Genomic DNA, 15,388 nt, shown 5'->3' on the forward strand with positions numbered 1-15,388 from the left:
AAGTTACATCCAGAACTTTCAATTGATAGCAGTTCCATTTTCTTTTACTCTCTGAATTCAATTTCTCTGTCAGCATTGAAGGCATGATTGAAATTATTGGAAATTGATACAAGTTTACAGTGAAGTGTTGGGAAAATACTTCTGTCCTAAACCAATCTTTACTTGCTAACGTGTCTTGACAGTTGTGGAGCCAGAGTGTGAAAAGAGTTCTGCAACAACCTATTACTGGTACAGGGAAGCACTGAATATTTCCAGCTCTCTGTCAGAGAGTGGGGGTTTAAACTGGAAGATGACTATCTGCCTGCTGGCTGCCTGGGTCATGGTATGCCTAGCCATGATCAAAGGCATTCAGTCTTCTGGCAAAGTGAGTATGCTGTTTACCTAAATGACAAGTATTTTACTTTGAAGCATTTAAGGGTTATTTCACTACATTTTTTTTTCACCACGCCCTCTGTTCTTTCATTAAATATGTAGGAGTAAGCTGGATGCTGTGACTCACCCCACTGTTTGTACAATCCCAACTCTTAGTTAAGCATTAAAACTAGTATTTTTCCTTGGGAACTGTAATTTAGCAGGGATTGAGATCTGAAGAAAAATGATTTTGGTTCTTATCAACATAACTGTTGCAAATAACTGGAACTTGGCCTTGTTGAACTGTTAATGCAGCATGAGCTTGTGTGCTTCTGAATGTCTAGGAAATTAAGTTTCTGAGTATATCTGTAATGCTTAGAATGATTGCAATTTACCTAGGCCCTCAAAATTCCTTGCATTTGCTTTTTATTGCTACTGTCATCATTATCCATGCTTCTGTCATTATCACAGTCAGGATTCTGGGTTGTTTCTTTGATTAATGACCAAACATCCCTTTGGATCTGAGTACATCACTTTGACTTCTTTCCCATCCAGCCACATAGACTGACCAGTGAATGGTTTTCTGAGATCTGTTCCTCAGATGAGATCTATTGTTAATTCCTGTCACCTATTAATTATTTGCTATTAGGAGTTTTTTTTTGTTGAGCAGGAATTGTCTTTGATCTCTTCAGTGTACTTTAATGTATTTCAGCTACAGAAATGACTTTCAAGTTTAGCAATAGAATTGATTTACTAAACTTTAAAGCAGAGAGGAAATTTGCTTTTCAGTATGGAGAGTAAAAGATCATATTTGATTACGAATTTTTTATTTCCTGCTGTTAGATAATGTCAGTCATTGTGCCACAAATATATTCTGTTTGATGATACAGAAGCCCAGAATTGTTGATCTTCACATTAAACAGTAAAAAAAAACCAAACAAATCAAAACCTTAATCTGTTAGAAATTGTGTAGTGTTACGCTTCTGGATTCTCAAGGCCCTGTGACATTTTTTCATCCAGTAGTCAAAGCAATATTGGTTTCTTGCTTTTATGGGTCAAACTAATGAGATCTTGAATGATTCTGTAGCTCAGAGAATATCCCCAGTTTTCCTTTTTTTCTTTTTTTTCTTTTTTTTTTTCCTGCAGTAAGCACTCCTTAGTGGTTTGACTCCATTTGTTGAATACTTTCCAGACTGCTGCTTCTCTCCTTTTGAACTCAGACTTTCTGTTCATACTCCATCTTTATCGTATCATGTACTTGAGTTAAAGTGCGTTTGCAAAGGGAAACATTTCTGAAACTGTTTCTGTCTTTCTCCTCATCTTCTCCTTGTCTACTCTCACAGTTTCCCTAGAAGGCTTACAGCTTGTTGTTAGTTAACTTACTGGCAATGGTATTGTTTTAGTACAGTATGGAATTGATATGAGTACAGTCTTGTGATTTTTCTCTATTCTGCAGGGAGCATGTTTTGTATATTTCTTTGTGAACAAATAGTTTTAAATTCAGCCATATGTACAAAAGATACTGAGTGTGAAACTTTTGAAAATAGTGTCAACTGATGTCATGTTAAATTTCTTTCTAATGTTTTTTTAGATCATGTACTTTAGTTCCCTTTTTCCTTATGTGGTGCTCTTGTGCTTTCTGGTCAGAGGACTGCTCCTTAATGGATCATTGGATGGAATTCGTCATATGTTCACACCTAAGGTATGTTCTAATGTAATATATATATTTTTTTTCCAGTGTATTTAAAGATTCAGGGGCAATTTGACTATTTATGAGTGCTATCAGATAAACACATTGCCTTCATAGAAGATGGATTGTTTTCCTGTTTGATCGTTTCCTTTTTCTGTTGCTGTTGACCTCGGTGCCAAAGTATCTAGCCCTAAGGTCCATAAGGTTCCAAGTGTTCTGAATGTATGTGTGAAGTTACCTCCCTTACATGATAGTTCCCTGAGTTACCTGCTTTTACAAAGCAACTGAAAGTGTTGTTCATAGGAATGAGAACGTTTAGAAAACTTGATGAGTTCAGTAATGAAAAGAGGTGTGCATTTTTAATCTTGTGATTCTCTAGGATTTAAATGCTTCGTTCTGGAGTGTCATAGTGTTGACTCCTGTCATAGATTTAAATAATTAATTTGTCATTTTTGAAAGGATCTATTTCTTTTAGAAATAAACTTCACTTGCATTACAGAGTTGTGGTTCTGCAGGAACTTGCAGGCTGCTTAGGCAAATTTGGGGAAATCTGAGGAACAGAGAAAAGTAATGCTTATTGACTAATCTGTAGCAGAGATGGAATGCAGACCTCTTGAATTTTAATCTGGTTTCTCAGTGTCAGTATTCTTTCTTTAACTAGAAAAGTACCAGTGCATCCTGAGAAGGAATCAATACTGAAACTCCTCTTTAATATACACCCTGTACCCTTTATTATTTCATCTTTCATGCAAGAAAAGCTGCAGTTGATCCTCACTTTATAGTTAATTTCATCATTTAATTATATATTTTTTTCAAATGTTCAGATAAACAATCCTTGAAGACAGTCTGCCAATTTATCATTGTTATTATCAAAACATAAGTTATAGTTTAAATCTGAGATTAGGAATCATGTCAAGTCAGATGGAGAACATGTAGACATAAACCTTCAGAAGTATCTTTATAAAAATCTCAGAATGTTTCTGTACTTAAGCTTAACGTGGGTTGTAGGTTCCCAGGAAACGACCTAGGTATTCAGACTCCCCTACATTTTGTTGTTTCCATGTAGTCTGTGAAAACAAAGAAGTGTTTTATTAAGTAAACCAGTTAGAGTTAGTAAAATGAAGACTAGTCCTGTAGCACCCTCTTGTGGAATATCTCTAGCATGACTCTGATACAAGCAAGTTGAGCTACTCAAGCACTGAAATTATTTAAAAATCTATACATTTGACAGGAAAATTTAGTGTAATAAAGCCCTTTTTTTTCAAATGTGTTTTATTTTTGGGTGTTTACTTAGAAGACTGTGTTTATTATCTCTACATAACAACTGCAGACTTTTTTTACTTAGAATAAGATAGTGTTCTGTTGCTTGCTTCAGCCTTTCAGTCTTACTGTTTTTATTAAGTTTTGAATTTAGAAAAAAAATGTTTGAAAAAGCAAGGTTATAATATTTGAAGAAGTAAGGTTTGTCATTGTTAAGTGGACAGAGCTGGATCAACTCAAGAGGATGAAATACTGAAGTATGAACTTTTTTTTGATTCAGAGTTGAGAAGGATTTTAGATACACAATGACTAATAACTTTAAACAAAGCTGTTTATTGAAGTCTGATCATCTGAAGAGCAAATTTTTATGGAGTTAATATTTGAGTTGAGATGCAAAGATTAGTTGTTCCTAAAATACATCACTCATTTAACTTTGATCTGGATGCTTTGAACTTGTCATAAGGGAGATTCTACTTGTGCACTATACAAATTCCGGTGACTGAGTGTTTGTTTTACATGCTATATTTTTGCTTTACATATTTGCATGTAATAGAACTCCATATAAGAATGTGTATTTCGTATTCAACTTGTTGCTTTTTAAATTAAAAACAAAATAAAAAAAATGCAATGTACTTACTACATTTATAAATTGGTTTATATTTCCAAAAGAAATCTTAATTCTAGTGCCAGTCTGTCCAAGTATTATAAAAATAAGGTGGGCAAGTAGTACGAATTAAAAATGACAGATGTTTTCTCTGATTTCACAATGTAACTAGCTGCTATTTCAGTTGTCACATAACTTCAGTAGTATCTCATTCTATTGTATAGAATATTTCTCTTTAAGATTTATATTGTATAAATTAAATGGAAATTCTGGTCTGTAAGTACACACAACTTGAAGTGTTACATTCAGCTTTATCATAATGAAAATATGTTTGTAGTGGGGTACAGTGGGCTATTAGTGTTTTATGATGTAGGTTGTCTTCATGTGTTGGTTTTTTTTGTTTGTTTGTTTTGTTTTATGTGTGTAACAGAAGTGCATGTTATAGCTGACATATATTGTATCTAATTTCAAACAGCTTGAAATTATGCTGGAGCCCAAGGTCTGGAGAGAAGCTGCTACTCAGGTGTTCTTTGCCTTAGGGCTTGGATTTGGTGGAGTCATTGCCTTTTCAAGCTACAACAAGAGAGACAACAACTGCCATTTTGATGCTGTACTGGTGTCCTTCATCAATTTTTTCACTTCTGTGCTGGCAACCTTGGTGGTGTTTGCAGTTCTGGGCTTCAAAGCCAATATCATAAATGAGAAATGTGTTATCCAGTATGAATATCAATTTTTAATTATTATTCTTATGGTAAATTTCATTTATGAATGCACATAGATCATCAAGTTTGATTTCTCTGTTTTATTGTGTTTTACAGAAATTCAGAGAAGATTTTAAAACTTCTGAAAACAGGAAATCTGAGCCAAGATATGATCCCACATCATATCAATTTCTCAAGCATTACAGCAGAAGATTACAATTTAGTTTATGACATTATTCAGAAAGTTAAAGAAGAGGAGTTTGATTCACTAGGCTTGAAATCTTGTAAAATTGAAGATGAGCTTGACAAGGTGAGGGAAATAAATACACCTTAAATAAAAATATTTAGGATATTTAGGAAGAGGGAATATTTGTAATCCTGAAATAAACTGAAGTGTACCTATCATAATCAGTACTATTCCCTATAGCAGTCTGTATGAAAATATGATTATGTTGTGGATCTTATTCTTGCTCAGGTGAGCACTTTTGAGTTTGACATCTCCACTAATTTCTATCATACTGTAACCATAACATTAGTCCTCAAGAGATGATAAAGTTTTGAAGCCCTGTTTGACCGCAGGCATTTTTCCAAATTGTAAGTAGAGATTTATCTATTCAACATCTCAATTATGTCTTTTATTGTCAATATTATTGAATATTACTTTATATAGATATCACTTCAGTGGAAATGAAAATAGTTAATTAGTTATTAGACATTTGTTTAATTGACATCATCCTGTTTTGAAATCTTTGTGATAAACCATACAAGTACAGAACGTTTTTCTAATCTTTTTACAAAGAAACTTCGAGTTTGAAACACTGAACTCTCTGCAATTCTACCAACATTTGAAGCTGAAATATAAATTAGTGACTTAGACATTAAAAAGTTTTGTAATATTCCAACCTTTTAAATCTGAAACACGGATACAGAAATGAAGTCTTTTATATACTAAAGTATCTCCTAATCTGATATAATAGCTCTATGCAAAATTATCTGTAAAAGAGCAAAAAATTACATTGTTAATAGAGCATGAAGATAAAATGTCACTCTACTATTACTGCTAAGACTAATGCTACTATCCATGAATTATAATGTGGATTTTTTTTTTCTGACAGGCTGTTCAAGGAACTGGTTTAGCTTTTATTGCCTTTACAGAAGCAATGACCCACTTTCCTGCTTCTCCCTTCTGGTCGGTCATGTTCTTCCTTATGTTGGTAAATTTGGGACTTGGAAGTATGTTTGGAACCATTGAAGGCATCATCACACCCATTGTTGATACTTTCAAAATTAGGAAAGAAATTCTTACTGGTGAGTTTCAAAACCTTTCTTTTCGTGTCAGAGCAGTAAGCCAAAAGTAGTAAGTCTTGATTTTCTGACTTCAAACATTTCAGTAATTGCATTTAACAGATGAGAAAATCACTGTTCCAGACTGTACATCCACACATGTGCATGTTAATATTTACAATTAGATACTTACTCTGGATGCAACAAGAGCTGGAACAGTGAACTTCAATTTAATAGAGAACTTCTGTTCAAAATTACTTTACGTTAAGTTCTTCTGAAAATTGTTGTTGTTACAACTCGTATTTCTGTCCTTCATTCCAGTCATCTGCTGCTTAGTAGCATTTTTTATTGGCCTGATCTTTGTGCAGCGCTCTGGAAATTATTTTGTCACGATGTTTGATGACTACTCAGCTACTCTGCCCCTGCTTATTGTGGTCATTTTGGAGAACATTGCAGTTACCCGAATTTATGGAATAGAAAAGTAAGTTAGAGGAAATATGTTCCCCTGTTCATATCAAGAGTATTCATTACAATACTTATTACTGTTATAATTCTAAACCACCAACTATTTGCTATGAACACATAAATTCAAGTCAGTTGAAAGATATCCTTCTTCGTAAACTAACTGTAAGACAAAGAAAAGCAAAACAAAATGAGTGCAGTAGGAATTAAGGATGAAAACAGTAATTTATTTTTGCGATTATTTCTTGCTGGTCTGTATGATTATAAAGCTGTTATTCTTGGTGCAGTAAAGGAGTCAGAGTGGGTCATTCTGGACTTGACTCCAGTCTTAAAAGAACAAGTTTGGAACAAAGCATAGTGTGTCAGGTGAAACCCATAGAACAAATAAAGAATGCAATAAAAGAGTCAAAATTAGAGGTGGAAAGAAGGATGGATGGGCAAATATCGGGAATTTGTATATGTAAAGTAAGGAAAGTAAGGAAAGGATTTGAAGAAGTCATAGAAGTGGTCTAAGCTGCAGATGAGGAGTATTTTGAACAAATCTGCAATATTTTGGGTAGTCTGAGAGAAACAAAGCAAATTCTAGTGGCTGTAACAGTAAGAAGGGTTTCGTTTATTATTTATTATTATGGGGTGTTCTCGCACTTAAATGTTCTTTGCATTAGTTGTGAGGGAAAAAGTAGGAAATTATAGCAAAGAATAGGATGAAAACTTAAACGGAGGAAGCATGTTTGGTAAAAAAAAAAAAAAGGTTAGTCTTCTATCAGTGATGACTGAGGAGAGCAATGAAGACCACTGTATCTCTAATGTTTCTACATAACTTGACAGAAACTGTAAGAATGTGAGATTGGTGGCTTATAAGAAATATTAATAGAGTGAAGAAGGTGATGAAAGACTTTGAAAATGAAGAGAATGGATTTACGTTTCATTAGTTGTAGATCTGGGGAATGCAGAAAGAAAAGGCAGTCTTTAGAGGGCACAAACCATTTGCAAATTCAGCTTCTTTTTAAGGGTGTGTTTCACTATGGTGTAAACAAAGAATAGAATAGCCCAAACTATGTGGTTCAAAATTTCTTTCAGTGTTTATGTGACAGTAACTTCACATGTGTGACTGCTCTCAAAATGTATTTATTGCTATAAGAACTTTTTTCATGCACACATTTCAATAGGGAATAGGACCACAAGGGAATTAAAAGAGAATCAAGGCTTGAGCACACTCCAAAAGAATTAGCTCTAAAAATATTCTCTTTTTCTACTGGCTCTGGAACAATGTACTCCATCAAGAATACAAAAATAGTTTTGTTCAGATCATAACTTGCAATTTTGAGGCATAAGAAGGCAGATTTAAAACTTCACAAACTTATTTCAGCAGCTTATATGATGCAAACCATAACTTATGCATAAAGATATTCTTTTACACTGCAGTACACATATGGATTCTAAATTATTTTTGCAAAGTTTGTAAGATGTGTTGTTTTCACATGTGCTCAGAAGTGATGGCACATGTCTCAGCAAGCATTAGGCAAGCATTAAAAAAATTTTTGTAAACTTCTGTAAATTAAAGGTAAGTTTAAACATATTTCCAGAATGGTTTAACAAGCTGCTCACATGCTAAATTTAGCCTACTACATTCTCCCTTAAGGCCCTCTTCTGAGGAGGGAAGGAGGGCTAATATCTTATCTGGCCTGGCAGTTGCTCAGTCCAGCTGCTTTCTAATGCTCAGATTGACAATGGGCCAGGGAGGTGTAGGTGAATAGTAGCTACGGCTAGGTTTGGTCTGCTTTGGAAGCAGCGTCCACTTTTGCTTCTACCTTCATAAAAACTGGAAAAGGTCATAGGCTACGTCCATGACGTGGTTTCATCTACAGTGGTAGGTGGTCTGGTCTGCCTCTAAAATCTCACCCTTTCCACTGCCTACAGTACCTAAACTGCTCATGTAGTTTACTACTCATTGCAGGATAAGGCCGTCTATATGAGGCAGAAACAGAATTTCAAGTTTGTCAGCCTCCATGAAACTGACAGAAACAGAAAGGGTATTTCCTGTAACACTCAACCTTGTTAATAGAAGCTGATAGAAAATAGCTTGGTCTTCCAATTCTGCTTTGATGTTTACTTCTACACGAAAGATTATTCTTCAGAAAATACTTGGTAACACACAGTATCGTTTGAACTCACAAACTAACTGAGCCTGTGTTTCAAGGGAGTAGTTGTAAATGTAAACTAATTGGATAGTAAAATTACAGGTATTTCACTGCTCACCAAAAATTATTTATTTAATGCACTTTAAGATGCCACTAGTCCCAGTTTTCAACAATCCAACATTATAACTTGGATGAGGCATTAAACTTGGAACCTAAACTTTATTGACTAGAAGGGCATCACACTATTTTACTGTATTAGTTACAGTGTATTATGTCTGAATCTTCAGTGTTCAAAAACTAGTTTACTGAGTCATTACACTGTGGAGTAATTTTTTGCTCGACTCTTCAGAACTGTAATAAAGTTTTATTTTTCACGCCTTCCAGTCAGCTACAGTGCAGGCATTTCTATATATACATTTTGCCAGCTTGTCTATGCTTTCGGATTAGATACTATCAACTACAACATTTGAAATCTCAGTGGCCAGGGTAATGATAACCTTTTATTTCCTTCACAGATTCATGGAGGATCTGAAAGATATGCTTGGATTTTCTCCAAGCCAGTATTATTACTACATGTGGAAGTACATTTCACCTTTAGTATTGTTATGTTTGCTGGTAGCTAGTATTGTCCAAATGGGATTAAGTCCTCCTGGCTACAATGCATGGATTGAAGATACGGTATGTATATACTAGATGTCATTGCAATCATAGTAATCAGATATGAAGTATTTCAGAAGTATGTGAAAAAAAAAAACCAAAAGTTTTCAATTACAAATTCAATATATCAGTATAAATACTTATATAGTGATTAAAAATCTTTTAAATTTTGAAGGTTTTTTTTGCATTAAAATATAACTACTTGACATGAATATATGTGTTTTTTAGTAAGTTTTAGTTTGTTGGTGTATGTTGGATATGTTCTAAGGGCAAGAGAAGTTGTTCACTTTCACTAAATTTTATCTTACTACAGAAAATTGTTGATATTTCAGATACCACATCAACTTTTTACTTGGAACTAAATATTGAGATTAGCAATGTGATATCTTTTCCTTTTTGGGGACAGGTAGTACCTGCTTGTGGTGGTACCTGCAGGTAGTGCCTTATGTGGAACTTGAATTTTAATCCATACCACGATCATCTTAAGCAAGTCCAATGGTCTGACTTTTGAATTCAGTATGCCTCCAAATTGCAGGCTTTCCCTTTATAAAATTGAATACTAATTGAGCTGTTAGACAAACTGAGAGTGTTGTCCAGTGATTCATGCTTGGAGTAGAGAGGCATGCTTGTGGGGTAGAGTTGCTGGCCCAGTAATTGAGTTACAGTTTATGTGAAGTTTAGACAGAGCAGAACAATTCCACAAGATGATCTGAAACAGTCCCTGTCTGCTTCAGCTGTTAGCCTACCAAACAGAGGTCTATTTTCCAGGCATGGTTACAGATGCCACTGCATGCTGCTCTGCTGTTTTAAAGGATCAGGGAATTACAAGCAAATTTAGCAGAAGATTGAATATGAAAATCCTGATTTGGGCTCTGCTTCAGTGCTCTGAGAATGTGGGAAACTTTGGGATGGCAGTTTGGTCCTGCTCCCTGGCAGGAAAATACCGATCATACATTCCACGATTGTTCAACTTCAAAACCTTCAGTGATGCCCACATTGTGGATGCAAGATGACAAGCAGATTAGCATATATTTGAAAACTTCAGGCCTTAGTGAGAACTGCAGATTTGCTCTTTTTAAAGTAAAGATTTATTTAATCTTTTTCTCTTTGCATTCACAGGCTACAGAAGAGTTCCACAGCTATCCAACATGGGGAATGATTGTCTGTATATCTCTGATGGTATTAGCCATACTGCCAGTCCCAATAGTCTTAATAGTGCGCCGCTGCAACCTTATTGATGACAGCTCTGGAAGCTTGGCATCTGTATCCTACAAAAGAGGCCGAATAATAAAGGAGCCTGTTAATCTGGAGGGAGATAATACAAGTCTAATTCATGGGAAGAGTCCAAGTGAAGTGCCATCTCCGAACTTCGGGAAAAACATATATCGAAAACAGTCTGGATCACCAACTCTGGACACTGCTCCAAATGGACGCTATGGTATCGGATACTTAATGGCAGATATGCCTGATATGCCAGAATCTGACTTGTAATTGCAAAAAAAAAAAAAAGAGTTTTCTGTTTGTTTCTCCTCTTGCTGATCATGGCTCCCCTAAGAGAGGTGGTCGTATTCACATACTAAGGTGCAATCTCAGGTGCTCCATAGTGGCAGTCTTCAAGATGTTGTGACTGTCTGTACAGGTTGAGAAAACTCCCTTTGGATTAATTCTCTGAGTTTCATTTGCACTGAAGAGAATAAATGGAAAATCAATCGCAGCCTACATCTGCCAGTGTAGCTGAAAATTTGTTCTTTTAAAATTAATTTCTAATTTTAAAGCCTTCTATCACTGAAGCCCAGTGATAAAATTCCCCACTTAAATGATATAATATTTCTGAGGTAATATCACTGACTTTTTTTTTTTTTCTGCTTCCAGATTAACTCCCCAGTATTAAAAGTGAGCTCTGAAGAAGTTCACCAAATCCTTTTGTGCACACATTTGTATATACCTTATGTAGATATGCTGTACTTATTTTGTTAGCAATGATTATTACCTAGGCTATTAGCTGAGTAAAAAAAACCTGCAAACTATTTTCTTATGTAATATCTGTATAGAGCAATAGTATTAGAAAAATCGAGGAGTAGACTTATGGGAAGGCAAGAAAAGATTCCCTGTTCACTGGGGACTACATAAACTGTATTTGTATACGAGGGCTGTTAAGAAAGTAATGCCTCCTATTTTATTATATTGGCCAATGGCATCAGAAGTGGATGTTGGTGGTGTGGCAGCAGAGGTTGAACCTTGCCACCAGTAATCAGTTACATTTTGGTGTCATGTGACAGCTGCTAAGGGGCATTCTAACAAATGGCATCTGACTTGGAAGAGCATATGAAGTGAAGATGTGTCATTGAAGTCCTCTATGGGGAAAAAAATGGTACACATTCACCTTCAGCAAAGCTTGCTGAACGTTTATGGAGACCAAACAATGGATATGAGGATATGAGCACACTGAGGCTGTAGGTAGTGTTTCAGGAATGGTGATAGCAATGTTAGAAGTAAGCCATGTTCTGGATGGCCATGCACAAATGTCATACCAAAAAAAGTAGAGAATCTTGTTCAGTGCATCTGTGCAAATAGATTACAACTAGGGAACTGTGTATGGAGCTGAATATTAGATTTAATGCACTGGAAACGATGGCGGCAATATTGAAATATCACAAAGTTTTCACCAGATAAGTTCCACAAATGGTCACAGCAGAAAAAAAGAACACTGTGCTCAGATCTATAAGGAGGAAGGCTGAAGGCGACAGTGTCTTGGACAACATCACTAGTGGAGATGAGATGTGGAATCACTAGTATGAGCTGGAATCAAAGCAGCAGTCTATGGAACAGTGACATGTAGATTCCCCATCAAAGAAAAAGTTTAAGACACAGCCTTCAGCAGGTTAAGTGGTGTGCACTGTCTTTTGGGATGGTAAAAGGTGATCCTTGCTGTAACCCAGACAAATTAGCAGCACTGACCACTACATAATGACTCTGACTAAGGTGAAGGCTAAAACTTCCAAGGTCAGGCCAGAGAAAAAGTTAACCTTTCCCTTAGGACATGATAACGCCAGGCCCCATAACAGTTCGAATACCATGGAGTACATTGCAAGTGGATTATCTACCATATCCATTGTGTAGTCCAGAATTGGTGCCTTCTGACTTCCATCTTTTCAGGCTGATGGAAGATGGACTGCATGGGCAACAGTTTCCTAGAAATGATGCAGCTGTGAAACAATGTGCCATCTTCACCCGTACAGATTGTAACAAGTGTGGCATGCAGGCTCTCGTTCATCATTGGTGAAAATGCATAGCTAACAGTAATGACTGTGTTCAAAAACAGTGTTTTGTAGCTCAGAATTCACTCTATCAGATAGTGCTATTCTATTTGCATCTGTTGTTTCTGTAGAAATAAATAGGAGGCATTACTTCCAAAGCAACCTACGTATTTTGTGTAAAATATTTGTTTTTTCAGTGTGAAAACAATGTAAGAGTGAGTCACTCCAAGAATCTTGAGGATTGTGCAGATTCTGCATTTTTTTCTATGCTGTGTGCCTAAAAGAGACCTTCTTGATATTTATTGTGGTTATGAGATTACATATATATTATATTTATATAATATACTTGTAAATATGTATATTAATCTGTATGTAATCAAAAGTTGAAGCAAGATGGCTTTTTTAATTAGTCTTCTTCTGTTCTTGCTTGTTCTATGCCAATAATTTTTTCAGTCAGTAATTGCTAAGAACTGTATGCCATTACATTTTAACCTATGAATAAAGAGATTGACAAGGCATTTGTCTGTAATTTCCTTTGCCATTTATTAGAACATAGAACTGCTGAGACAATACCAGGCTATTTGAAAGAATAACACCAAATGGATGTTCCTGAAGAACCTGAAAACAAAAATAGTAAATGAGCTTGCTCTCTCGTTACTAAACTAATGGGCAAGGACTTTAACTATGAATACAGCAGTTTGATGTGTCAAAGTAAACTGACATGATACTCTGAAAGATAATGGATAATTTATTCCTTATCTCAGAAATCTTTGAAATTAGGTGTAAATTCTAACTTCACTATCTATAACAAGCAGAGGACAGAACTTAGTTGCATTTTTTTCAGCATCAAATCCATAAATAAATTACTTTATTTGAGACAAACACACATCTCAGAATCATAACCAGATAAGCATTTCTTACTGCCTTACTTTCCATCATTCCAGCCTACCTGTTTCAGAGAGCAAAAACTGAAACAGATTTTATACATAGCTCTGTGTATTCTCTATCATGTATTGCCTACCTCTTGACCTTTGGCAGGGGAAAAAAAAGTTGTGCAAGAGAGCTCTCTTCACTGTTGGTGGCCCTGGTGGTGCCTTTTGCTTGTCCACATGTGGAATAATTGCTTTGAAACACATACTATAGCTGAGCAAATCAAAATACTTTAGCTACTTGGTTAAATTCTTTAAGGACAATTTTTTTTTTTTTTTTTTTTTTTTTTTTTTCTTTAGCATGATAAATGTGGATAATATTCTGTCTCTAAGCTGTCATGTTGTTTTGAAGAAGATTCCAATAATTAAAATAGTAAGACCATTAGACTTAGTTGAGAGACTTTTAATTAGTAATAATTAAAGGTACCTTTAATTATTAGGCTTTTTTGTTTGTTTGTTTGTTTGTTTGTTTTTTAAACACTTGTCAAAAACTGCACATAAAGTAGTTTTCAATTTAGTCCTCTCAAATGCATGTATTAGAGTGTTTGGGAGAGCTGGCATAATTTAACTGCTTTTTCATAACTGATCAGTTGGCAATATTCATAGTTGTATAATGGATCTTTGTTAGAGATGCAAAGGAAGCATCCACTGGCCAGTCTACAAAGAGCAGAAGTTCATTACTATGGAGTACTTGGCTGTAGAGATGCATGCTTTTAGTTATGCAGATCTTAGTTTTAGAAGTGAGATGTCTGGTGTTACAGATAACTCATCAGAAAGAATATGGTCTCACTATCAAAGCAAAATAAGCACTTCTGTTAAAAATGTCACAAAAAGGACTAATGCAACATAAATAGTATTAGTGCTGAAAGTTAATACTGTTGGGGAATATATACCTTGTTTCTGCCCTTTTACTTGTTTCCTTGAAAACTTTTAGTGACTATTTAGATTTTCCACTCAAACCATTTTAAACCACTATCAATCACTTGTTTTCTTTCATCTCCAATTAGCAGATTTCACCTCAGCTTCATTGTCTTTTGCAGGCTTGAAGAATATATGTCCCGTCTACCAGTAGGTGTTTGTTTCATGGTTTAATCTTAACCTTGATTGAAGTGCAGAAGCTCCTTGGAACTTCATTTATTCCGTTGGGTTAAAAATATATTCAGTCCCCTCTCCCTAAAGAAGTAGAAATTGGCAGGAATAGGCCAAAAAACAACTAGATTTGTTTAAAAACATTGTATCTGTAAAGTGTAATATTCAAGCACTTGGATATGAAACAGTTGTTGAAACAAGGTATGAAACTTTGTATACAATTGCTTCTAAAACCAAGGGAATTCACTTTGGGTACAGGTTGCTACTTGCTTGCCATAGGGATAAAAGGAAAGTAGCAGGAAAAAATATTCAGATATTTATTAACTGGAAAGGCAGAATATCTACGTGTCATGTCAGTTACAGCCATAATTAATTTGCCTTTTGTTAAGGAGAAGATCATTGCAAAAGGCAGCCTTGCTTAAAAGTAAATAGAATTTGAATCTTACACAATGAGAAATAACCTAAGAACCAAACTGTACATATGGAAAATAATATATCACCAATATCATTTACTGCAACAAGTATAAGGTTTCTGAAACCAATATATTTTAAGAAATCTGGTGTCCTCAATGAAAGCTAATAGATCCTTTCAGAATAAGTATGACACAAATGAAGGCCCTGCCACTGTACCTCCATAGTCTTCAAGAAACTCAATTGCAGTAAACTGCAAAATGGAGATTATAGTCCTATTGCTTGAATTTTGTTTTTCCTGATGTTCCAGAAGTTCACTGGTACCTTACAGAAAGTCATGCAAAGAAGAAAAAAAGAAGAAGAAAAGAGAATGAACAAAACAGAAAAGTCAAATAATCATAATCCTGATACTAGAGAACAACTGATACAAGTCATTTGATGACAGCAAACTGATATTAGCAGATGTCTTCATTCTGATGTAATCTTGTCATAGTGGGGAAGAGTCACTTATAATTATGATAGCAGTGGATGGTTAAAAAACGAACTGTGTGC

The 15,388-nt window shown here is 35.1% G+C and overlaps 1 protein-coding gene across 3 annotated transcripts in view; it reads left to right on the forward strand.

Annotated features, from left to right (window-relative positions):
• SLC6A15 (solute carrier family 6 member 15) overlaps window positions 1–12,923 on the forward strand; it is a 33,875-nt gene extending 20,952 nt beyond the window's left edge. For 2 of the 3 annotated variants that reach the window (XM_052668906.1, XM_052668907.1), the window contains exons 5-12: window positions 183–364; window positions 1,943–2,053; window positions 4,381–4,622; window positions 4,724–4,916; window positions 5,722–5,914; window positions 6,212–6,371; window positions 9,009–9,171; window positions 10,270–12,923. In XM_052668906.1, coding sequence (XP_052524866.1) covers window positions 183–364; window positions 1,943–2,053; window positions 4,381–4,622; window positions 4,724–4,916; window positions 5,722–5,914; window positions 6,212–6,371; window positions 9,009–9,171; window positions 10,270–10,641 — 1,616 coding nt within the window. In that variant the 3' untranslated portion in view covers window positions 10,642–12,923. Of the gene's footprint in view, window positions 1–182; window positions 365–1,942; window positions 2,054–4,380; window positions 4,623–4,723; window positions 4,917–5,721; window positions 5,915–6,211; window positions 6,372–9,008; window positions 9,172–10,269 lie in introns of those variants that run through there. The other variant, XR_008202850.1, reaches the window with a different exon arrangement.
• The last annotated feature ends 2,465 nt before the right edge of the window (window positions 12,924–15,388 follow it).

Source organism: Tympanuchus pallidicinctus, unplaced genomic scaffold, assembly GCF_026119805.1.
Source record: "Tympanuchus pallidicinctus isolate F22 unplaced genomic scaffold, pur_lepc_1.0 scaffold8, whole genome shotgun sequence".
NCBI classification, from domain to species: domain Eukaryota; kingdom Metazoa; phylum Chordata; class Aves; order Galliformes; family Phasianidae; genus Tympanuchus; species Tympanuchus pallidicinctus.